The sequence below is a fragment of the Homalodisca vitripennis genome, chromosome 1 (assembly GCF_021130785.1).
Source record: "Homalodisca vitripennis isolate AUS2020 chromosome 1, UT_GWSS_2.1, whole genome shotgun sequence".
Classification (NCBI taxonomy): domain Eukaryota; kingdom Metazoa; phylum Arthropoda; class Insecta; order Hemiptera; family Cicadellidae; genus Homalodisca; species Homalodisca vitripennis.
This window is the reverse complement of record NC_060207.1, coordinates 66,011,474-66,038,958: the sequence shown is the minus strand read 5'-3', so window position 1 is coordinate 66,038,958 and position 27,485 is coordinate 66,011,474. Positions and strand designations below refer to the sequence as shown.

Below are 27,485 nucleotides of genomic sequence, written 5' to 3'. Positions count from 1 at the left end.
TTTTTATATCATGGAGGCTGAAGGAGTGCTGCACAATTTGGAAATATACATTATGATTAAGTAACAAATGCGCCAACATATTATATTTTTAAAGAATAAATTATTCTTTGATATTATAAAATAATAGAAAACCCTCTATTATCGACGGCTCAGAAGTTGGGCTAACTTCCACTTGGTGAAAATACGAGGGCTGTCCAGAAAGTAACAGACGTGTAGACATGGTGCGGCAATGCACAGGACTAGTACATCTTAGCATAAAGTGTTCCAACACTCAGTATACAACTAGCTGTGGTAGTTTGTGCATCATGCCTATTGTACTTTGTATATAGTGTTGAAATGAGCACTGCAAATCCCGTTTTTGTGGGTGAAAAATAAAAAATCATTGACATTTATCACCAGATTTATAATGCGAATGGTCATGGAACAATGAGATTAAGCCTAGTGTGGCAGTGTTGCATTGATTTTAAAAATGGACGAACTGACGTTTACGAGACGCATCGCAGTGGTAGCCCTTGTCTTGTGAGAGATGAACTGGTGGCAAATTCAACAAAACAATCCGTGAAAATTGTTTTTTATGATAAAAAAATTTCCCCCAAATTTCACGGAGATTATTTCATGAAATTGTAGTTGGTAAACTTGGTTACTACAAATTTTGTGTCAGGTGGGTTCCAAAATTCTAATAAAAGACAAAAAAATGGAGAATTGCTGCAGCACTGACATTTTTGGAATACTAGGACAAAGTAGAAACCAAGTCAAAGATCATATCGTAACCGGCAACGAGACTTAGGTAGAGCACATCAACTGTAAAACAAAATGGGAGTCAATGAAATGAACACACGCATTTGTCCAAGAAATCAAAGAAATGTCTGAAAACACTGTCCGCAAGAAAAATCGTGGCTCCTATGTTTTGGGACGCTCAGGGAATGACCTGTTGATTTTCTTGAATGTGGCCAAACTGTCAACTGAGAGAGGTATTACCAAACACTCACAAAACAAGAGTTGGGGAAAACTCAGCAAGAAAGTTTTATTTCTCCATGACAATGCTCGTCCACACAAAGCCCAAGTGCTCTTGGGTGAAACATTTTTAATCATCTGCCGTACAGCCCAGATTTGGTCCCAAGCAACTACTACCTCATTCCAGCAATGAAGATGTAGCTCGTTACGCAACAATTAGACACCGACCTGGAGGTAAAAGTGGTATTTAACTAGTAGCCTACCAAGGAGTTTTAGCCCACGCAAAAGAGAAACTCCAAGTATTTAAAACGTTCTTGCGAGGTTTTGTTTTTACATTTTCATCTGCATTATGATGAAGTTTAATTTTATGGCTAAAGTATAAAAATGTTCAAAATTATATATTTTTTTAAGTAGCTATGGTGGGAAAGGTTATTCAATGCAAATGTTGAATTCAGCTCCTGTTAATCTTCCTCTTAGTGTAGCGTCTGGAATCCACTGTCACAGACTTGACTTCTGGAATCTAGAGTCAAGTTCGTCTAAAGAGATAAACAAAATCGATGAAAAAGCTTTTAAAAAACCTATATTTTGATCCCAAACATTTTGGGAAAATAATTTTTAACACCCAAAATCACCCCAAAATGGCACTATTGGAGGATAAGGCAATTTTTTTAAAGATCTTCAAATGTAAAGGTCACACAGAAAGTGTTTTAAAAACAAGTGGTATACACTTTTGAATACACTAAGGCAAAGGTATGAGAACACAACAGCGTACTAAACACAACAAAATGTCATGAAAATTAGTATTTTGCCGCCATTTCTGAACCATCCAAGATAAAACCAAACTTTAAATAGAAAAGTTTCATTTTTAAGAGGGCTATTTATAGGTGTAATAAAAATCAAACCTTGGTATTTTTATTTTATTTGTTACGTGTTTGACATACCCTAAATTTGGATTATATCAAAAATTGGAAATGTGCTAAAACGTGAAAATTGTAACATTTTTAGAAAGAGTTTTTCTTTGCTAATCTTTGATAAAAATTGGGATTTGTTAAAATTGTTAATGATGTAACAGAAAAAACTGTAAAGCTGTACAACTTTGACATTTTAGACCATCCTGTATACAAGAAACCAAATAAATACAAATATTTTTTCCAAATGATAAGAGACCTTTAAAATGAGGTTATGGCTCAACCTAGCTTTATATTTGAAAATATCTTTAAAAAAATCATGCTAACTACGCAGAAGTGCCATTTTGGGATCAAAATGTTTTTGTTTTTTTTTATTAAAACAAAGAAGGTAGGTTTTTCGATTCAGTCGGTATACATCACGGACAAGTGGTCTGCCTCACCCTGTAGTGTAATCTAGGTAAAAGAAGAGATATTCTCATTGTCTCATCATATCCAACATAACCAGTAAGCTGCACAATCCCTTGTCTTTCTCATCCAATAGATCACTAAATAAATTTAAGAGAGCTGTGCTATGACTCTTCCTGAATTTAGATAGGAACTTTGGCATATTTTGTTTCTTATTCATAAAAGAATAATTTGGTACAATACTAGCTGTTCTAATATTTTTGAAATGTCTGGTAAATTCAAGATAGTTTTAAACTGCTGGACACTTTTAGGGGCATTTACTGTAGGTAGGAAGTGATTTACTTGATTGGCAACTAAAACTTAAATTTATTTCCAGCTTTTCAGAATCTCTCCATTTTTTTAATGACTTATTCATCAGATTTTTGAAACCTTATAGCACATTTGGACAGTAAAATGATATGCTCAATGCATTTTCATGTAATGAAGAATTTGTATTTTGACAAATTTAATTGTTTATTAGACATATACAACATGAAGTTGAGATATAGAATAAAACGTAGGACCATTACATCTGGTTTATTAACTCAAATGTACCACATATAAATATGCATGTGGAATAAACTGATATTGAATTTTTCCTCAGTCTATAACCTTCTCTGGTAGGTACAGAGTATTTTGTATAGTAAACCTATACAGTGCAATTTTATGGTTTGCACATCTACTCACTGCTTCAAACCATCACACCTGTTTTAACCATTCAAATGTGCCACATTCTATTGAATGTGCTGACATTAATTTTTGCATTTTCTCACTGCTACTGCCCTCAGGTTTATGATGAATTATTATTGGCGTACAACTTGTTCTGATGTCAAACTTTTTGAATTTAGCAGGTTCATTGCCATCTATTGATAGATATGTGATTGCTTAACTTTATGTATTAAGTTTTTCGCATTTGAATAAGAGGTTAAATTTAAAGATTCTTGTAATAAGTAATGATGGCAAATGTCCAAAATCCTGTTATCCTTTCAAATTAACGCCCTTAATTATTACTATTAAACAAAGAACAAATACTTAAAAAAAAATAACAAGTCTTACTTTTTTCATATATTTTGGGTGCAAATAATAACTTCTTAGTTTATGAATTTTTGTAAAATCCCTTAAAATGATCAGTAATCTGAATGTCTCTATTATTTTTTTTAGATGAGACTGGTTCCCTTTACTGTTGATCTAGGGTTCAAAATTAAAAAAATACAGAGTTTTCAATACCATCTACAGAATTATAGAAGCTATTTTTTAATAATCACATTATTTTTAACATATATGATTGGTTTTACAAGAAATATTTAAATAAATTAACACAAATCAATCCAATATTAAAGAAAATCCCTTTTAGGAATGAATCATATTCATGGTGTTTACTTCAATTTAGTGTGTCATATCAAGACCTTATCTTTGACCTTGTGTTGATATTCACAGAGTGAATCATATTTACAATAAAAGTATAGCCATATTGAGTTTAATTAATTTAGTTTTTTTACAACTGGTACAATATACTTGATCTAATCTACTTGTTGTAACCACAAGTACATTTATATAACAGTTTAATAAGAATCTTTAAACAAAATGTTGTACTAAAACAACACTGTTGATAACATTATTTTAATTGTTATTCTTACAGGATTCTGTAGTGCATTATTTCAACATTTCATTACTTTTTACACACTCCTGTAGATTGCTACAAAGTCAAATTAAATATTTCTATTTTTAAATTGAGTGAATAATGGACAAACTATCTGCTACCCATATTTATTTTTATGTGAACAAATTTTTAACTTGTTCTATGATACATGATGAAAAATTAAACTTTTATTGGATGTTTTACATAATACCAGACTGGAAAATTAACATTTTTCTACTATATATAATAATAATAATAATAAATCTTTATTGTCACAAACGTTTCATGATAATATAGCACAGCTATAAAACAGATGACATTGTCAGATACAACCTACACTACTCTTGTTTGACTATAATAATATATATTATATATAATAATAAATATTTGGATAAATTTAAATCAGATTTAAGTATTAAAACAACCCTAAAAATTTTTAATTGGGCACTTTTAGGCTGAATTCCATAAATTTAGGTGACTGATGTATTCAACTGAATTACATTGGGTTATTAATATTTTTATGGAATCTGTTTATTTTATGATATCTTCTGGGATGTTCAATATACTATTTACCGTTAGAATACATGCAATGTTTTGAATCAGCTCATGTTGACAATGAAGCCTTATCGCTCAAAATTGCTAACAGTAGCTTTCCAACATTTTATTTTCATGTTTTTTACTTTCTAAGGACTGCCTGATTGTCGTATAAAATATTCAAGAAAAGTTTATCTGATAATTGCTAAGAATTACCACAATAAAATATATGTGTTTATTTGTCACTTAGACATGTCTTAAAAAATGTCTTGAACCCTATGCACTCGAAGGCAGTATTTATAATTTGTCCTTAGAGCTTGTATGGCCCGCTCTACTGGCCACTACCATTTTGTTGGAAGTGCGGATTAATGTTTGCTGTAATGTTATCTCAGCTCGTATGTTCAGCTGTACAGGCCAAGATATAATACGTCCATAGCTCTTATGGCCAGCACCACTGGTCACTAAACACAGCAGTTATTTAATAATATTCTCTTTGTTTCATAGTGAATGGTGAGTTCTGAAACCTATAATATTCTCTTTGTTTCATAGTGAATGGTGAGTTCTGAAACCTATAATATTCTCTTTGTTTCATAATGAAAGGTGAGTTCTGAAATCTATCGAGCAGCTTTATTTTAAAGCAATCTTTAAGTAAAGCAGTAAATTTTAAATTAGCCTATAATTCTCCTCTAAACATTGACTGTGCACATAAGACGAATGACGCGTAGTGGGCCTATACATTAAAGTGATAGAAGGGATAGAAACCTAGAAAATTTGACTAGAATACGTGTGCCAACTATTCTTGACTACACATAGGTATGTATTTTTAAAAGTTTTATTTTGTAAAAGTGTAAAGACTGAGAAAAATTTTAAATAGTTCATGTCTGATTATAAAATAACTATAAAATTCTACTTTATAACATTTTATTGCATATCTCTGTTAAAAATATAATTATAAGAGTTAAATTTCCCAAATGCATGTTTATCTTTGTATTAGAAAGATGGATCTTTTTTAATTCATTAAAAATAAATTTTAAATTATCTTTCATTTCTTCTTTCAACACTTAAATTACTAAGCCAATAATGAGGAGAAAATTGAAAAATAATTCTGATCTGGGGAGGCAAACAACAAATATGGTCACCGAGCTGCCAATGAAAGTAGCATGGTCATCTGTACTGGCCATACAAATTGTGAGGACAAACTATAGCAAAACTAATGCGAGCAGTCTGCAACCTTGGTGTGACCGTGCTGTTCAGTAAGGGTTACCTTGAAGACAATTGCAATAGGCTGATTTTGTAAATAAAATGTACCTGATATAAATTAAACTGTATCCATTTTTATTATAAGATAACATTAGATTTTTTAATTTATATTTGGTGAATGAAAGCTTTACACTAAAACGTCCTCAGTGAACTTAATATAAACAATAAATTTCAGGATAAACACTGTAATAACTCTAAAAAGCAAGATATTAGCTGAGATTAATTTCAGAGTACTTTCAGTTTGCAAATTTACACTGTCTGTTAGTCGTATTTATTCTGATTTAAATTTATCTATTTGATTTCAACATCTAATCATCTAACTAATACTTTATTCAACTTACGGTATACCTGATACAACAAAACAAAAAAGAAATTAATTAAGGGCAATAAATTACCTTGCACCAGCCGGACGTGACCAAGAAGTAAGCATTGACATTTTCTTCGCCAAACTGTTCGGCTATATAGAGACCAAGGGAGCCGTAGTTATCATAAATGTTCCTCTTAGTGAGATCGCTCAAGATGGCATGTGCTCGGTTAACATCTTTGAACTGAAACAGATAAACACAAAATCAAATAAACTCTAAAAATGTAATAAATTGAAATTTAGGAGCGTAGAAAATACTGCAATAAACAGGAAATATGACAAAAGACACGAAGGATAGTAGGAGAATCACACATGTGAGCACACAGACTTGTTAATATTTCGAATTACGTAATTCTTAAGTTCAGTTGGTGTTGCGGTCTACAGACACAACTAGAACCATGGCTTAATCCACCACTTCCCATTGTCATTCTAACATCAGCCAACTGACTAATATTTTTCAGATTTTTAACATAATTTATATCTTCTTGTTTCAGCAAGGTAAGACTACTTTATGAATGAGATTGAAAGCAAGGAAACACCTACTTTTCCTGATAAACAGGTAAAGGAAATGCTACAACATCACGATGGAAAGAGTATTGAGTGGAACTTCATGTATACAACTTCATTGAATTTGTTTTGAGCGTTCAGGAGGGGTCTAATAAAATCATGACTAATTTATTTGGACAGTTAGGTTAGAAGAAAAATATTGACTAACATTGATGATTCTTAGAATAGTTGGAAATAATTTATAACTAGTAGTTGGTAAAAACAACATCTTTTTAATATTATTTTATTTTTTGGTCAAGGCCTTTCGAAAACAAATATTGGAAAAGTGTTCTTTTTACTAACTGCTAGTATTGACTAGCATTGTTATAAGAAAGAAACACCAAGATCATTCAAAGGATATCTGATTCAACCAGTTATAGAATTCCGACAAAAACCTATCGATACATATTCAGAAAATCTAAGGTTTAAATTGTTCAAAAACCAGAGCAAATTCTGGCCCTGAAATGAACAGCTAACTTGGATTGTATAAGTATGCAACTTGATTTTTTATCAATACAGGAATTATTCCAATAAAGAAACTGATTATCCACCACACTAGTTTTGGTTGAGGTTCAAATGGGTAGTTAACAAAAGGGTTTAAAATATCAAACAATAAATTTTTATGAAATTACATTTTTTAGCTTTACACACAACCAATATCATCAGATATATAAATTATGTATAATTATATCACCATCAGGCAACAAGATAAAGGGAATGAAAACCACTACTTTTAGTTACTCTGTGTACGGTTAACTGACGCTGATTTAACATTTATTTACCAGTCTGTGAGTTGGTTTCAAGTATGTCAAATAGAGAAAAATATAATTTGTGAAAAAGGAATTGTTTCATATTTTAATTTATTTCAATGACCTCTGCCAATACTAGCGCAGCTGACAATCGATTACTTTCAAAGGAAAATTTGTCTATTTATTTCACAAAAAACTGCATATTGGCTCTCTGCTCTTGGAATAGAGTAAAACAAATCAGATGTGAAATGAAATGAAATATTGTTTATTTAAACAGGCAAAGTTAGGGCCTCATGGCCCTTTCTTACACTTAATCTGTCAAGCATGAGCAACATACTCAGAAAGACAAAAAGCAGTTCATCATCATACTTTAACGCAGATGACACATGGTGTACCTACGACTAGCTTCTTACGAAAGAGAATGTCTCCACTTTTGACTAAAGGGGGACCAGATGAATATGTATGCTCTATTAAAGGTTGGTCTAATGAGTATATTTCTTTTTTTTTCAATGGAAGCGCTGAATGGATTCTGGAACAATGTTGAATCATCAACTATGGAGTTATCACAGCTCTTTTAACCGAAATTGTGAACTATGACTTTAGTCAAGGGTGTATGAGAAACTTATATCCTACATGCAAATCATGGCTAGGCTTTTCAATGAATCTTGTGTTAAGGTGGCAACACTAGATGAGAATCAGTCCAGTGTTCAAGTCATATGGCATAAAAAATTTTAAGGGAGGTCTATACTTAACAACATTAATTTTTATGTACTGTTTGTTTTATGTAATGCTGTCTCAGAAACTATAAAAGATATCTAGCCTTTTAATAAAGAATATTCCTTATACAAAACTAGTTTGACCATTTGAAAAACATGTATAACTAAAGTTCTAGCTATCTGAATTTTACATATGAGGTATTTTCTAAAAGAACGTAGCAAAATTATTTTTGGCTACCTAAACCCAAAATCTTGATACATTTACAATCACTTATTATGAAAATGAGTCCTTGAAGATGAAAACATCAATCATTTAATAAATTGGAAATGATATTGAAATGTCCATAAGAACAATTTTGAAAATATCATATTCTCTTGAAATTTAACAAATAATAAACTTAATCTATGAACGTGTCTGTTTTAATTATTTGCTTTAACAAAATATTTTATGCTCAATAAAAAAAGAGTTTTAGGTTACCTTCTCTGCTGCTTCTGGATTATTAGGATTTTTATCCGGATGATATTTTAATGCAAGTTTCCTGTAAGTTTTCTTTATATCCTCTGCTGTGGCTGTCTTTGGTAAACCGAGGATTAAGTACAGAGAGTCACCAGATGTCCTGTAACACAATTATACATAAAAAATGTAATAACATATTAAATAATACAGTTTTAAATGTTATGTATTGTGAGAAATTTTATTACCTGGGTATTGAGCTTGCTATATACAATATCACTGTTTCATTAACATTTTACTGTTGAACTATATGGTATCAACTTAGAAACAGGTCCAAACAATTTCATAACCTAACCAGAGAAAACTAAACAATTTAAAACAAAAACTCTTCTCAACTGCTGAAATTAGGGCTTCAAATTTGGAATGTACATTTTCTTTTCAGACCAAGAAGTAACAATATGGAACATAGATGGTAGTTTTGTATGTCTTGGTGAAATCAGATTTAACACAAGTAGTTGGAATAAAATAAGGGAATATTTAGACAAAATTAAGAAAGTATATAATGAAAATGATTATTACAAAATTAAAAAACTCAAAACAAGTGATACAAGGGTTGTCCAGAAAGTAACAGACTTGTGGTATAAGCTCAGCAGGGGGCGGAGCTGAATCTGCTATCTTGGGGTAAAAAGATTCCTACTACATATTCAGTATACATCGAGATATTATCTCTCCTACTTTTTCCACTGTGACTAGTTAAAATGTGTGATATGTACTATTAAATTCTTGTATAAAACCATGTTTCTAAAAGTAATATTTATTATTGATCTTCAAAAAGTAATATTTTCAACACATTGCAGACACCCCTATGGAAAAATATGTTTGATTTCTTGTAGAGAAATTGTTGATAGTTGAATTAGACAGTAAAACTTTCAGGGTCATTCCACATAAAATCATCCACAAAAAATTAAAATTGTCACCAACTATCTCAGATTTTGATGAAACTTGGAGGTAAAGTTTCAGATATGAACATTCCTACTCAGACCTGGAAACATTCCAAGTTTCAACTCTTTATCTCAAACGGTTATTGTTTTATAGCATTTTTAAGTATTGAATAATGGGTGTTTTCGCTCTATATGAGACTTATAACTGTGAATATTGTCAGATCAAAAATAATCTGTATCTTAGGCATTTCTGGTTTAAATCTTTTTAAAAAAAATCAGTATTGTCAAATTAACTATGCTGATAATAGAAAAAATATTACATTACTCTATCTTCATTCAATTAATAAATAAAAAATATTTTTTGATATATTTCCTGCATTATTGGGTGAAATGGTATTTTGAAAATAAAAAAAAATTAATATCTCCTAGAGGCAGAATGATAATCAAGTCAATCTCTTTAAGTGATCTACACATAATTATCTATCTGAAGAACCAGTAAAACTTGTGGCTTTTTTATTGCTTTATTTTATAGAATTAATGTGAAGTATTTTTCTTGGCTTATTGAAAGATATACTGTTAAACATAAGATTTCAAGTATGTTCCCTTTGTCAAAACTAAAAGAATTTATCTGTAATAAACTGCCTAGATTTGTAAACAATAAAATTTAGCATAACTTAGCTTGTTTTAATATATTAAAATCAATTTAAAATTTCATCCTTAAATAACTGATTTGTAAAAATACAGTTTATTTTATTTAAAACAAGTTAAAACCAAAGAAATTACAGTAAGCAATTTACATAGAAAATATAAACTTAACATAATAAAATTAAAAGTCATATTACGAAATATATATCTATTATTCATATATATGAATTATATATATATATATATATATCATCAAATTAACTATTTATAGAAACAAATGTACAGTTCATTTTTAAGTACCGTATAGCTATTTATTAGTTTATTACAAGTGCTTTGATAAAAATGAATCATTCAACTAATTTGTATCTAGCATTGATTCCTCTTCTTAAAAATTTTTGAATTTTAGATGAACTTTTGGTACAACAGTCTGTGGAAAGTAGTAAAGTCTTCCCGTGCCTTTGGTTGTTGGGGGGGGGGGGGGTCAACCACACTTACAATGTTCTGCAACGGGAAAAAGCAAATGTTGTCTTTTTGTTATGGCCAGTGATATGAAGTAGAGGGTTCAAATAGGTGCATAAATGTAATTTCTACATCACACTCTTCTTCATCTTTTGAAGTTACTAGTCCAAAAAACCAATATTCGTCGTAAACACAAGCTAACGTTCCTCTCAACTCAGAGGCAGTAGTAGTAGTAGGCAGTAGTAAATTGTGGTTGCCATGTAATAAATAATAATAAATACAGTATAATTAATAAATAGTATATATTTTGAGTTCCCAGAAGAATTTGGTTTTCAGTTTTAAGCTATACCTCAACAGCACATAAAGTACTGTGGTATCAACTTAAGTACAATATTTTAATATGCTTTGAAAATTCATTCATATTATTAATTTGATTAATAATTAATTAATATGATATTATTAATTGTTTAGTAACTTGCTGTGCAACAAAAATGCTTTAAAATTTATTTCAGTTTAACAAAGGGAACATACTTGAAATCTTATGTTTAACAGTACATTTTTCAATAAGCTAAGAAAAATACTTAAAACTAAAATTATTATAAAATAAAACTATAACAAAGTCACAAGTTTTATTAGTTCTTCAGATACATCATTTTGTGTAGATCACTTTAAAAAATTGACTTGATTATCATTCTGTCTTTAAGAGATATTAATTTTTTTTAATACCATTTTTGCACACAAAAATGAGGAAGAATTCAAAAAATATTTTTTATTTATTAATTGAATGAAGATAGAGTATTGTAATATTTTTTCTATAATCAGCATCTTAACAATACTTTTTTTCAAGTGATTTATATACCAGAAATGCCTAAGATTCAGATTATTTTTGATCCGAGAACATTCACCATTCTATATCTCAGAGAGAGAGAATACGCCAATTTTTTTCAAAACTTTAAAATGCTATAAAACAATAACCGTTTGAGATAAAGAGTTGAAAGTTGGAATATTTTTATATCTTAGTAGGAAGATCATAACCTAAAATTTTCAGCAAAATCTGGGATGGTGGGTGGCCTGGATGATGTGATATGGAATGACCCATCATTCTTCCCATAAAGAGAATAAAATCTAGAAAATATACAAGCAGTGAAAACCTATTTCTCTCTCTATAGTTTTAAAAAATACACCTTAATTATACATTTAAAAATAGAAAGGGCTGTGCTTTACTGTGTAAAATTACCAATTTGAAAGTGCTATCAAAGTGCTAAGTGTTAAAACGTCATCTTATAACAAAGATTACATGGCAATGGATTGTAATAAAAATGGGCATTTTCAGGATCTAGGTATTTATATTATACTCGTACTATTAACTTTCATTGTACCACTTATGTTTTAATAAGAATTGTTGATGTCAGATTTCAGATTCGATGCATTAAGCGGAAGGTGAAATGGAGCTGAACTCAACATTCGTACATCAAATCAACCCATTCCTCAGTAGCTATGTTATGTTTAGATAATCTTATCTGCTTATCTAATTGTTTAAAACAACAATGAGATTAAACTTTATAAGGAATTATCATCTGCAGGTTAGAATATTTACTTTGGAACTCCAGATAATACGTTTTCACTTTCTACTGAGGCGAAATTTATTTAAGTTGTACTGCAGAACTTTCTGGTTACCCAAATAAATGGCCACAATGTTCCGAAAACTGTTCTTAAACGATGGAAATTTATGACAAACTGCAGTAATTAAAAAATTTTTTGTGACACAGACGAATCTCAGGATATAAAAGCTTGCAATAGAGAGAGGTATATATTGGTTACATTAAACAAAATATTACAGTATAAAAATGTGTAAACCTGTTACTTGTTTCACAAGTTTTATCAAATGTCAAGTTTTCAAAACTAACTTTGGAAACCATCAAAACTTTGTAAGAATTTATGACATAATCTTGGTGTAATCATTTGTGATTTGCATGGATTATTGTATTTCATGCATTTGTTCAATTAAGAATAATTAATACTTAAGTTGTTAGAATATAAATCAATAATTATTTTAAAATAGCATTTATATTTAATGGTTTTGAGTCGGTAATGGACTACTCCTGCAATTATAAACTGGATATTCCACCTTCAACAGATACTAAGCAGAATAACCTGCAATGTAATAGGCACTAAACTCATAAAAGCCTCAGCGTCAGCTATGCTGACTACAAAGTGCACTGGTTTTTGTTATTATTACATTTTTGGACCTCCCTGGGATTTGAATCCGTGATCTCTCGGTTAGAGAGCCGAGACTATAACCATTAGTCTACGGAGAAGGACTAACACACTAACTAACAAACTCTCAACCTCACACATCAACATACCTTGTTTCTATTGTATTATTACTTATAGGTTTTTAGTGTCACAGCTGATATTTCCTTTGATAGGATATACTTTTGGTGGTTATATTACTTTTGCAAGGTTTTAAACCAAAGGGCTGCGATTCCCTATTTACCTTTTTTATAAGATCAGTACAGACGAACATGTATGTATATATAGGTTGGCTTTAGAAATACAACTATAGATGAAAGGTAAAATAAACAATTGCATATATTTTTAATGTTGGTTTGGATGACTCTCTTGAAGCTAGAATGCTCTAAAAACTTTGGTTTCTGTGTAGGTAACCTATAATTCACGTCTTAACACAAATGTGGGTAAATCAACCCATAATAAACTGTCATTAGTACCTTAGCATCTAGCCAATTTCTCAAAACATAAATATCATGAAATAAGAAGTTTTAAAAATTAGCATCAGAGTCCTACAATACAAAAGTATTGTTATGACTTTTCCATCATGCATTCAGGGCCATTTGAGGGCTGGGGAGGGGATAAACCTGAGCATGACTACAATTACCCCCAGGTGTTGCAGTTGTAAGCTGAGGGAGAGGAGACTGCAATTCTAAGATGAAATAGGAGGTGTAATAATAACACGGCTAAAATCTACTTGTATATACGAGGGCTGTTTTTTAAGTAAGGGCCGTTTTTTTTTTTTTTTAAATAAACAACAATTATTTTTTTTCAAAATACATTTATTTTCAGAATCTACAAACTTTTTTTTATTTTTCTACATAGTTGCCTTGTTTGTTAAGGCACTTATCATATCTTAAAACTAAGTTTTGAAATCTCTCTTCAAAGAAATTTGCCGCCTGCTCTGACAACCAGGAGTTCACGGCCGTCTTGACTTCTTCGTCGTCATTGTAGCGCTTCCCGCCAAGATGATTTTTCAAGTACCGAAAAAGGTGGAAATCGCTCGGAGCAAGGTCGGGGCTGTACGGCGGATGATTCAAAACTTCCCAGCCAAAAGAATCGATCATTTCCTGTGTCCGAGCAGCGGTGTGAGACCTTGCATTGTCGTGGAGGAGCAGAATTCCCTTTGTCAGCATGCTGCGTCTTTTGTTCTGAATGGCGCGTCGGAGACTGGCCAGGGTTGCGCAGTAGGCTTCTGAGTTAATCGTCATTCGTTGCGGCATAAAGTCCACTAGCAAAACACTGCGCCTGTCCCAGAACACAGTTGCCATAATTTTGCGCCGTGACAGCGTTTGCTTGGCTTTGACTTTGACTGGAGATGTTGTGTGCCGCCATTCCATGGACTGTTGCTTTGATTCAGGAGTGATATGGGATACCCATGTTTCATCTCCTGTGACAATTCGACTCAACATGTCGTCTCCTTCCTCGTCGTAGCGGGTCAAGAAAGTCAAAGAACTGCTTAATCTCTTTTTTTGTCATCCTCAGTGAGGAGTTTGGGTACCCATCTTGAGCACAATTTTTTAAAGTTTAGGTTTTCTAACACAATTTTGTACAGTACTGACCTGGACACTTGAGGAAATTCTATAAAGAGAGTGGTTATTGTGAACCGTCGGTCCTCATGAATTTTTGCGTCAACTGCAGTAACCAAATCTCCCGTGATCACAGATAGCCGGCCTGAGCGATCTTCATCGTGGACATTTTCGCGGCCATCTTTAAATTCTCGGACCCATTTCCGCACTTTACCTTCACTCATTGCCTTGGCACCATACACCTCACAAACCTGACGGTGAATGTCAGCAGCCGACATGTTTCTTGCAGTCAAAAATCGTATCACTGACCGAATCTCACACGCGGCGGGTGATTCGATAATCTTAAACATTTTAAAGATCCCCAGTAATGCATACAGGTTAGCTACAGAGCTGCAACTGACATGAAGTTGTTCGCTAGGAATGCCGGGAGGCGGGGCGCACGCTCGTTACGGCAGGAACGCGAACTACTACCGTGTACAGGAGAACGGTCCTTACTTAAAAAACAGCCCTCGTACATACATGATCATTTAACCTATTTTTACAATCTGACTGAAAGCAGATATCATATAACCTTATTATTATATTTACAGTATTGTGTGAATTAATGTGAACAGAGATCGAAATTCAGTTTTCATATATTGGCATATATTTCATATACTGTGCATATTGTCAGCGGATTTGTTCAAGAAAACGACATAACCTAAAAACCTTAATGACATATTATTCTAAACATGTGCTTTGTGGTACATTGGTATCATATTTCGTTATATATGCAAGTTTGTGTTATTTTCATTGAATTTGTGAAAACTGTGCAATCAGGTTTAGCTTTTTATTAATATGGATATCACACCTAGTTAAAGAGAAAGGATCATAAAACTTAGTAAGTATACACCAATGACTCAGAGAGACATTGCAAAGGAGTGTTGTGTAAGTTTGGGTGCTGTAAACTAAATAGTTAAACAAAAAAAAGAAAACAGAGTCAGTGCAGTGGAAAGAAAAATGTGGAAGAAAATGCAAGACTATTCCTCAAGATGAAGCCTTTCTTCTGATAGCAAACTTCATCCCAGAAAAAGAAGTTATGACCTCCAACAAGAATTAGAAATGGCTGTAGTAAACATTCATGACTCAATGGTACGCAAACGACTCTTAGAAGGAGAGAGAAGAGTTGTGAGACTGCAGATGTAACAACTTCTGACAACGGTGAGACTATGCTTCCCTCGGATGCCACCAAGCCTAGGAAAGTCATTGCACATGCATTCATTATGAACTGTGGGAGTCGAAGGAAAACTATTATTGCATTCTATGATCACACAATCTATATAATTATTACATCTGAGCCTTGAAACAAAAAACATAGTTCACTCTTTGGTCACGAAAGCCCACTCAGAAAAGCCCACTTTTCACAACTCTCACAGCCAAAACACTATAGTACTTTTAATTACAATATTCTCCAATGAAAAATTTTAAAATATTAAAAAGTAACATTATAGTTCTACATTGGGTCTATAATGTTTTAAGGGTCTATAAACCTACTATCATAACGTTTCAGTCACTAAAAGAGGGAGTTATTATTCTGATGTCAAAAAATTTACAAGCACAACCTTTAGTAATGAATGAAGCAAGTGAGCTATATGAATAGGTGTTGGTACTTTGGGATTATACCGACCACACCCAGACATGAATCGTTATTATGACATTTTGCTTCTACTGATTACTAGATTAGCGTAGAACAATATTTCGTCAATATAAAACAGGAATTGTCTTATCGCAAACCCGTCCCCATCCTCAGACAGAGATCAAAGTTGAGCGGTCTAGTAGATAACGTGACTGCTGAGTCTCGCCGCCTGTTCAGCTGGTGCACCGCATTGTTGTACTTTCGTGCCACAGTGTCTGTCAAGTACGTCGCTTTGTTGTATTTCTGTATAAAACCTTGATATGGAACAAATTCAACTCCACGTTGAACCAGGAAGTACAATTGTTTCGGACTGTTGGAGAGGTTACAAAACGGCCCGAATTAGAAGCAGCAGGTTTTGAACATTTCACCGTTAACCATCGATACAATTTTGTCGACCCGGAAACTGGTGCTAATACTCATCAGGTTGAGCGAATGTGGGGTTCAGCTAAATGGCGTAATAAAAAACAACGAGGAACAGCAAGACACCATCTTGACTCATACCTAGCTGAATACATGTGGCGGTCGGCAGTTGCGGCTGAAGGTGGAAATCCACTATACTCACTCATCCTTGATATTGCTGCATTCTGGGTGTCACAGGAAACCCATTAACAGTTGATAATCGTTGTAAGTTTGTAATTTTGTAATTGAAGAGTTGTTGTTTCGTTCTATAATGTTTGTTTCTATAAATTTATATTTTTGTGTTCCTCATACTGGTGTTCCTCATAATCCCAAAGTACCTAGGTGTTTAAGTTTTGCATTGCTGTGTTTATCCTAAATAATGTAAAATGTATTTTAACAGTATTATAACCAACTCCAACTTCCGACGTAATTATTATTCTGGATAGAATTAGCATTTTAATTCAATGTGCGTGAAAATGAGAATTTAAGTCAATTTTAGCAGAAGATGTATACATTAATATTCTAAAAGACAGTAGTAACGAACATTTAAAACTAAAAAACGTTTGAAAAAGCCACAATTATTTTACTTACTTAACTGATTTTCCAACAAGAGTTACAAGAGTTGAATGGTTCTACTTCTGCTAAATGGCTAATATTTTTACCAATTTCACAAAAAACAAACAAAAGTAAGTGGTATCATTATCATGTTATCGGATCATGACAGTTATTGGAGCTATTAAATGCAAAACATTCATCTCAAGCAGATAATTTTATTATTGATACACACATAAACTTCTCTAAGGAAAATGTAGAACTGTTCAAAAGCTGTTATCAAAGGAAACTTTGTGGGAAGTATACAATTATAACTGTGGAAAAAAATACATTATTTTTAATAGAATATTCAAATATTACTATGATGGTCTTTTCCTTATAAAATCTTCAAAGTACGAAATTAGTATATAAACATTCATCAAATGAGTAACTAAAGTCTGAAAAACGATAGCTAATACATCTTAATAAATTTTCAAGAGCAACAAATATCTAGGAACTATTAAAAAACACCAGAGAAAAAAATAAACTTTATAAGTAAAATCAATTAAAATCTAAAACGAATTTTTTGATGACAATATTAAAACCCTTTGAGTGCCGCAACATCACTAATTTTGACGGTACGAAAAGTGCATAAAGTGTCAGTGTCTCTAATTTTGACTTTTGTAGTTAGATAATATTTTACATAGTACAAGATTATTTTGGCCAAATTACCAGATAGCTGTATTCAATAGGTTCCAAACCATTGATAAATATAAGTTTTATATTGTTTCTCTACTATTTTATCTGTGAAACATTTTGTTTGGGTACTTATATATCAAGAGGCCACTATTTTTGGATGAGTTTTCCTTATCGGGGATAAAATAAATTATACAGTATTAACCCTTTTACTGCCGGACACCTTTTTTTTAGTTTGTTGAAAAATGCCGGGCTGAAATTGACTAAAATGTAATGATTTTTTTTTAAAAATCATGGATTCATTATTTTTTATCATAAATTGATAAACTTTATCTTGTTTTTTTCCTTATAAGTTGTAATTTGCTACAAAAAATAATTTAAACATTTTCTGTCCTTAAAAAATATATATATTATGTCATGAAACAAAAATTTTAAATAAATAAAAATTATTTTTTGAGTTTGCACTTTAACAACTATATTTAAATATTAAACCACCACCATAATTATAATTTTTTATTGTATAGTAATTATATATAAACATTCCCAAAAAGTTTTAGGAACATACCTTGAAAAATACTGAAGCTGTGATGAATTTTTGAAATTGGTGCAATATCCTCGAATTTCAAGATAACACGTTTATTGATACATAACTTTACACTATATCGCTTTATAATACATAAATCACTTTATAATACATAAATCACTTTATAATACATAAATCACTGTCCATTGATATGAAAATATAATACATAATAGAAAATTAAAGTTAAAAGACACTTTGATCAATATTTACAAAAATATATATACATTTTTAGGTTCATAGGCCTGCTGATTAGCACTTGTGTTCCCCAAAACTTGTGGGATGAACACCTTTTTTACAGTTTTTGCAGACAGTCCTGGTTCTCTTCCTCTTCCCTCCAGTACTCATTTTATTAATCGTAAAAATATGTAGATTTACAAATATAAATGTCAAATAAAGTGTAAAACACGAAACAACACAAGTGGAACTCACAACTAATGAGATCGACCATAACCTCATCAAACCAAACTCGAGTTATAACCAAAGAAGTTCAGTAACAAAAATGGCTTCCATAGATTATAAAACCTGTTTTCTGTGTGTTGTCCATATAGTAATGAATAACACAGCTGAATTTCGATGCATTTGGACAACATTGAAAACCAGTATAAAACAAATACGAGACGGCTTTTATAGCGCACGTTGGCGATTTTCGCACAAACGGCAGCGTGCGCAATCGCGCACGTCGGCAGTAAAAGGGTTAAAAAGAACAGACTTTAAAAAATACAAGTTAGGCTATTACGACAATCAATGAAAACAAAAACTAAAAGAACGTTTTAGTATTCAAAAACCATTCGTGCGTCTAGGCCTATTTGGGGACGATTGGGTAATATGAAGTATGACTCATCGAGAATTTTTCGATTCATTATGGAAGAAGGAACATATAATGAAGTTTACTTTGGTCTCAAGGAGAAAGAAGGCATGTTGTGACATTTTGTATCTTACACTCCATATCTGAATAAACAATTTACATTACAGTTTAACCCTCCAGTAGGCGCACAGGCTACCAGGGTAGACCACGGCTATTGTTTTCACTGTAGCTCTTTGTCCCTCGCGGTGGGGGTGGTGAGGGGTTAGGTACCTTCAAACTGGCTCCCCAGCCACCCAGTCAGTGCATTAGTCAGCGGGTGCATGGCCTGGTTCGTGGGCTGAGTCGAAACAAAGTGTAGTGGGCTACAGTTGTATACCGCGCGCCTATTCCCGTTACGTAATGGCGAAACGTCAACGTTTGTGTGACAACGCTTTGATTCATGATTTGTTGACTGCTGATAGTTCTGACGAAGATGATTATGTGGAAAACGACAGTGATGACGGCGAAGAAGATAATGTTGAAGTGGAGGAACACTTTTCTGACACTGAGGACGTACAGATAAACCAAACCGAGGATAACATGAGTTTGGAACCAAGTGATGATTCTGAACTTGATGATACTATTCCATTGGCTAATCTGTACATGGTGCTGGACAAACATAAAAATGTTATGAAGTGGAAGAAAACTCCTCAACAACCCAGGAATGTGCGTACAAGATCTGACAATCTGGTGATTCGCCTACCTGGACCAAAGGGAGAAGCTAGAGGTAAAACTTCCGAATTAGACTGCTTCAATTTGTTTATGGATAACACTGTAATTAGTACAATAGTTACTTCTACTAACACATACATTGATCTTGTGAGGGTCAAATTTGATCGTGATAGAGATGCCAGAAACACAAGTGAGGTTGTGATTCGTGCCTTTATTGGCATTCTACTACTTTCAGGGACATTAGGCAGCAGCAGAAAAAAGGGTACTTTGGGATTATACCGACCACACCCAGACATGAATCGTTATTTGACATTTTGCTTCTACTGATTACTAGATTAGCGTAGAACAATATTTCGTCAATATAAAACAGGAATTGTCTTATCGCAAACCCCTCCCCATCCTCAGACAGAGGTCAAAGTCGAGTGGTCTAGTAGATAACGTGATTGCAGAGTCTCGCCGCCCGTTTGTAAGTTTCTACAACAAGACAAAAATAGGTGTTGATGTTGTAGATCAAATGTGTTCCAAGTACGATGTTGCTCGTAACACTCGACGGTGGCCAATGGTGGTGTTTTTTGACTTGATAAACATCTCAGGAATAAACGCCCTTTGCAATTATAAGTTCAACAATCCCGAAGAAAAATATATGCTGAGAAGAGTCTTCATTCAACATGTTGCCTGGGAACTGATCAAACCGCAAATCGCCAACAGAATGCAGAGTGCGACAATTCCTGTGCAAATGAAGAAGAGAGGACTGGCGCTCCTAGGACTTGAAGACAACGCACAGGTACAACCTATACATAACCAGGACAACAGAGTTGACCGCTGCTACATCTGTCCAAGGGCAAGAGACAAGTCAACGAGAAAAAACTGTGAAAAATGTGGCCACAAGATGTGTGGTGAGCACTCTTCAGTTATTTGTGCAACATGTTTTTAAGATTTTTGTTTCTATGTTATTGTATAATTATGGTACTCATATAAAATTTTGGGTGTGTTACATGTTATAGTTACATGGATATACAATATTTCTAAATGATACTCATACAAATATTTTAGCCTATCATCAAGGTTTGGCTACTGCATTAGTGTAACCTATCACATATAATTATGTAGTATTTTATAAAAAGAAGGGGCTAGGTAAACTAACAATTATTAAAGTGTGTTTATTTTTATTAAAGGTGGTTTTATTATTGTAAATTTCAGTACACTTAGAATTATAAAAATTATTTTCACAAAGTTATGACATTTTATTTACAGGCATTGCCTTGCTCAATTATTGTAAGGTTTTGGTTAAAGCATTGTTTACTATCATAAACTGAACAATTACTGTATATTATTTATGTTTGTGTGTTTATAATAAAATTATCTATCAAATTAATATTATGTCAAAGTTATTAGTTGTCCTGAAAAATTTCAAGTTTTCAATCAATGAAGTTTTTAAATATTTATTATAAAATATTTAGCCATAGTAAGGTTTTTCTGTTAAATTTTTTTTGTAAACTATTTAAAAATTTATTTGACCAAAAATGATATGAAATCATACGAAAATAGTGTGAGATCAATTGCATGGTAAAGAAAATACAAAACTATTTAAAGGTACTTTCATAAAAAAAAAAAAAAATAGCAATGGGCTACAGACGTAGCCCATGCGCCTATTTGTGTTACAGAGGGCCACGCGCGTACTGGAGGGTTAAAGGTTAGTACATCTATAAACAGATAAGTACAACAGATGTAGAGGTTAGCTTTCGGAATATTAATCTCAACTTTTCCCAACTACGTCTGCCTACAATCCCCTTACAATTATGATTAAGTTGTTTTGTTCAAAATCGTCAAAATATTTAATTATGACTGTACATAGCCTATTGAAAATATAATTAAAAAGTATTTTATCATATATAGAGAAAATAATTAAAAAGATATCAACCGAAGTAGCCCACTAAAATAATTGGGATCTACAACAGCTAAAACATCATTGAAATATGGAAGATCAAGATCACCGGTGAACTACTAATAAGTAGCCTAGTCCTAATACTAAGAAGCATAACAAAATAACTAAAAGTTAGCCTATATCTTGTTGAAAGTTATATGGAAATTGAACCTGACTATATTGACCTAAATGAACAGTGCTATAGAACTTTTTATTTTAGATTCATGTTGATAAAAACGTAAAACAACAATGATTATGAAAATAAACAATTAATTCCTGGGCATCTTTGGATCAGAAATTACATAACTTGTAACATATTGTCACAACAAGTTTGTTGTTAAACACACATTCAGTACTAGATTAAAAAAAAACTATGAATAGTTACACTAAAGGCATACAATTAATTTCATAGAATGATATCTACTCCACAATATAATGGTAGCTCTACATCTATTAAGAAAGTATGGTTCATGAAATGATTCATTGATCCATTCTCCCATTCCGTCGGTTGGATAGATAGTGCCGCATTTAAAATTATTCAATATTAATGTACTTAGGATCTCAAATCTTGTTTGTATTACCATTATCAGCATACAAATCAACGTCCTAGAGTATTAAACGGTAAAGTCACCTAATTTGCTTGAAATAATATGAACAGATTCAATAAATTTGAACTGTACTTACGATAATTTTCTCTTCTCCATTTTCGTTGAATTTGTATCGCTGAAGTTAATTATCTAGAAATAACAATAACCTAACCACTAATCAAAGTAGTAAGTGCTACAACATTTCGTACACGTCACAATTTTTATAATTTTGTACCCGATGAAAAACACACCATTAAAATTCCGATTATTTGACAAACCAGACCAGACTATAGAACAGAATACGGATTACAGAATAAAACTACTCGTTTGTTGCAGGACCGCCACCACATAAAGCAGACGGCCAATGAAATGTCAATATATTTTATCATATGATAAGTGATGGAAATATATAATTCAATAGCTATTTAATCTCATCTTTAATATTAAATGAGAAATTTTAACGGTTTTTATGAAAGCTTACACACTTTATTCGTATACTATCATGCTATAGAAAATTACTTATAAAATAATATAGTCTATTGTACAATTATAACGTACGATTTAATAGCAGTCTTACTTTACTACAAAATTCAATATTCTGTATTTTATTTTAAAAAGATATAAATTTAATTATTATAATTTCAATGAATTCATTAGAAGAGCATTATCGCTGTTTCCTCCGGAGGACTTCCCAGTTTTTGCTCGTTTCCTAAGAATAATCTTCCAAAATCCTAAAATAATCCGTATATAATAAATACAGTATCTCTATAGTTAATAAATACTGATTTAGACGCTTACTTAACCCTCAACGTAGGCACCGAAAAATATATGTGACTTTAAGATTGGTAATGTAAAATAAACTATGATGAAGTGGACTCAAAATGTAGATTTTGTAATAACAAAGTAGACCTAGTAAAGTCTTACGTTGCTTTGGAAAGAGTAATAAATATGAGCAAACAAACTGCAGTGTACATGTAGCCTACTTTGATAACAACAATTAAGAGTGCTTTCTATTCGTACACATGGAGTATCTATGGTGACAAGGGTTGATTCAATGTGAATGTTGAGTACAGCTACTGAGTATTTCACCTTCCGCTCAGTGCAGCGTCTGAAATCTGACGCTGTCACAGATTTGACTCCTAGAATCTGGAGTCCACGTAATTGAGCTGAACTCCATAGTCTGATATATAGCTGAACATTCACAATGAATCAACCCTTCCCAACATAGCCACGTTTTGTGTTACAAATTAGGTTTGCTACACCGTGTTTTGGATTCGTGTCTAAAACATCGCAGTGCACTCAATTGCGCACCTGATAACACAATAAAAACACCCTTTCAGCTAGATTACACTTGATTTTGTAGTCTTCGTGTCTGTGGTTCTTAAATTATGCAAAGAGTTCATTTTGATCCTCTTCTTTATCGACTTTACCTCATTTTGACATAGAAATGTCTATCGCTCTGTTGACATCACTGGAATTAAAAAATCACTTGAAGTAGAAAACATGGACATTTAAAGGTGGGAATATAGTCAATAGTATGCCTTTCAATGTTAAAGAACCACTCACGTGCTACATAGATCTTGAGCCTAATATGTCTATAAAAACATGTTTGAAGTGCAATATTTGCTTAATGTTCGCATTAATGTTGACCTCTCACGCCTAAAAAAAGAAATTGTTTAGTACGTTTTCAATAATATGGATACATAAAAACGTACAGCAAACTCCCGTTTCATTGTGGTAAACGTGGACAAGTTCATGACTCAAATACGTCCCCAGCCACATACAACACCGGAAACTTATGCTAACTGCAAAGGGTGTTCTGTGTACAAAGACCTTACAAAAAATGGAAAGGCAGTTGCGGGTCTAACCGACAAAAGTGACTACTTCTTACAACGGGCTGTGAATATATATTCTAAAAAAGGAACCTTAAATTATTAAATGTTTATTTTTTTAAATAATGAGACACTCAATACTTTAATATAAAAAGTTGTATATTTTCTATTAATTTAAAAAATTTTGAAGATTTTTACATGTAATATATTGCAATGGTCACTGACTTCTAAATATTAAGTAAGAAATATTTAGACATATTAATTATTACCGTTTATATTAGTTTCTATCATTTGGTCAGTATCATTTTCACGACAATATTGTATTTCCGAAATAGTTACTCCATTTTCATTGTTATTATATTCTAAAAATGAAATTATCTGTTTGAAATAACTGAAATAAGAAATAAAAAGTCTGGAATAAAATCTTGCTAAATGTCTTGTAAATCAGCAACTATCATTGTTCCATATATCGTTGCACTTATGTTTTCTCGTTTGGCATCGTTAAATTGAATTTATCTTCTAAAAAGTCAGGTTTTGACATTTCTTCAGTAAAATTTGTTCATTCGTAATTTACTTTTAAGTAAACGCAAAGCAAGGACCAATGTAATTGAGTAAAAGTTATAATTTTGTAATTGTAATTTCTCCCAGAATCAAATTACAGTACGGCTTTGTTAGCTAGAAAAGATCGAATCAAAAAGACAGCAGGGTACAATACATAATCAGGCGGCCGTAGGCAGAAGTTGATAACATTGGATTTTGACTGGCTAGTTTTTAAATCTATTTCAGCGAAAGACTGAATGCATGAATCCAATTCCATGAATGATGAGGTGTCAAGATCTTGTGTTGAGTTGCTTGCAAAATGGAGAGTTATGTCAAACCGCAGTTCATCAATTTTGTTTGCTGCAATTTGTGTATTTTAGTAAATTCATTAAATTTTTTAGATGGAAAATTTGAATTTTGTGACATTTTGGAAAATGTTTTCCTCTTTTGTTACTGGACCTGGAGTTACTCCTGAGTTGTTGTTAAACTGAGTTTTATTTTTACTCAGGAGATTGTCTTTTAAAACTATCACTTTGACATACGGCCGGCCTCCGCGTATGTGAAGTGTTGGCGATGACTGAGTAATTGTTGAGGTACAGCAATCGGCTTCACACGGCAAACGTCAAGGCAGGGGCACTGTATTCATTTACGGGCGGTGATTGAGGAAGCTGTCACAAGGAGTGGTAGTGACGGAGGATTCTCAGGTCCAGAAGGAGAAGGTGCCAGGGATGACTCATATCTCTCAATCATCCTAGCTAACAGCCATTAGTCCTGCATTGCCAGTTGTTCACCGTGCCTCGTGAAGAATCTTTGGCTTAGTCTGTCAAGGTTCAGCACCCGGGTGTTGTGACGTACAAAAATCCCCTCAATGAAGGCATTCACGAGCACAATCTCATTATGGATGGGGTGGTATGATCAGGATCATACCATGTGCGGTAGAGTAATCAGGACAAGCTCAGTTAGCTGGTCTGGCCTGAATGTAACTCTTCAGATAGTGATTACGATATTACGCTGGTCGGTAAATATAATAAAGGTCGGTTGTCGCTAAAACACTGATACCGGCGATAAGCAACTCGCTGCGGGATCCGGACCCCTGCTTTTATTGTTTATACATCACAATATTGTGCAGTCGGGCACCAGGCTTAGATATGCCGCTAACTGAGGTGCCCAGGCTTGTTATATTCGTTGCAATACCCGCGATATGGTGATTGTAGCTGTTGGCACACAGCTTTTATGTGGGGGAAGGATGTTAGAGTTGGCAATTGGTAGTTTTGTAGTTGTTGTTTTTCTGAATATGGGAATTAACGGTTTCTTTATTTCTATATGCCGGCGTCATAATGGAGGGTTTTTTTCAACTGGAAGTACCCGGTATCTGATCAGTACTTGATGAGGTCCTTTAAAGGAAACAAATTCCACAAAGTTTTTCGAGATGTGGTGTAGTTGATAAAAGACTGCCATGGGATGACCATATTGATAACATCTGTGCTAGAGTTACCTCGGTTTGTATGCCTAGCAAGATTCTACTTTCCAGAAGTCCTAAAATAACCTAATATGGCCTAACACTCACATTTTGTATATTAGGTGAGACCGTGGGGAAGTTGTGGAAAAAGCAAAAAGGAGCGTGTTTTCAAATTTTATAAAAAGTTTGTGAGAATCATTGATAAGTTAAAACATAAAGACGCGCAGGAAATCTTTCACAGAGCTGGGGTTGGTGACTCTGCCCTACTTCTAATATTTTGAGCTGTCCCTATACTGCCGATTAAGTTTTAATTTAGTTCGCAACAGAGATGTTGATCATTATGAAACAAGAGGTGGAGACAATTTCCGAACTCAGCAACACAGACTATCGTTATCACATCTGTCACAAGAGGTTGGCGTTAGATAAACTAACAGGCTTCCTAAAAGTATAAAAGTTTCTAACAGTCAAAGTTAGTTCAAAACTTGTCTCAAGCATGTTCTGGTGTCTCAATTACTTTATTCGGTCGACGAGACCATGATGAGCCGCTGGAATTTCTGAAAATGCTGGATCTGGAGTGAGTGTGACTGTGGTAGGGGAGAATACATTTAATGTAAGCTTGACTGTCGGTGAGTTTACGTAGATTATGGCATTTTTATCTGATATTATTTGACAATTGCAATACAATGTTAAATTTGGACAATACTCCAATAAAGATATTATTATTATTAGTGTCGAGCATCGTCACGAGCAGTCAACACAAAGAAGTGATATTCTGTTATATGGTGGTTACATTAATGTGTTTATTGCAGTGTTCTAGTACATATGCCTATTCTCATGTGAATATTGAGTATTTATACCAAACACTATTTCCCTAGTTATATGAAAACATATGCAACGATAAGAAAGAAAGAAAGAAACACTTCTTTATTGAGGCGAAATTAGGACCATATGGTCCTTTCTTACATTTAACCTCTTAAAACATTAATCTTAATAATGCAAATTACGATAGGGTACACTTTTAGTTTTAGAATTAGATATTAATTCAGAAACTATACTGTTTTCTTCATATATACTTTATATCCTTTTATTTCGTTCAAACTCGTTTAAATCTGTTAATCCCTTTTAAATTTACCAACATTAAAAATTACAAACTGCTCATTGTCCGAAATCGTTATAACAGTCGAACATGTGAATCAAATAATGTGTTTTTTAAAGCACTTGGGAAAAACTGACTGCTCTGGTAAACAATCATTTACTCGTTAATCTGTCGGGTTTTCAAATCTTCATAGTTTTGATGAAGCAACAGTTTGAA

General features: G+C 32.7%; 1 protein-coding gene across 4 annotated transcripts in view; it reads right to left on the bottom strand.

The window, feature by feature from the left end:
* LOC124363608 (dnaJ homolog subfamily C member 5) overlaps positions 1 to 22,673 on the bottom strand; it is a 110,317-nt gene extending 87,644 nt beyond the window's left edge. For 2 of the 4 annotated variants that reach the window (XM_046818874.1, XM_046818881.1), the window contains exons 1-3: positions 22,440 to 22,671; positions 8,593 to 8,731; positions 6,135 to 6,287 (exon numbers count right to left, since the gene is read on the bottom strand). In XM_046818874.1, coding sequence (XP_046674830.1) covers positions 6,135 to 6,287; positions 8,593 to 8,731; positions 22,440 to 22,459 — 312 coding nt within the window. In that variant the 5' untranslated portion in view covers positions 22,460 to 22,671. Of the gene's footprint in view, positions 1 to 6,134; positions 6,288 to 8,592; positions 8,732 to 22,439 lie in introns of all 4 variants that reach the window. The other 2 variants (XM_046818887.1, XM_046818868.1) reach the window with 2 other exon arrangements.
* Between the last annotated feature and the right edge of the window lie 4,812 nt (positions 22,674 to 27,485).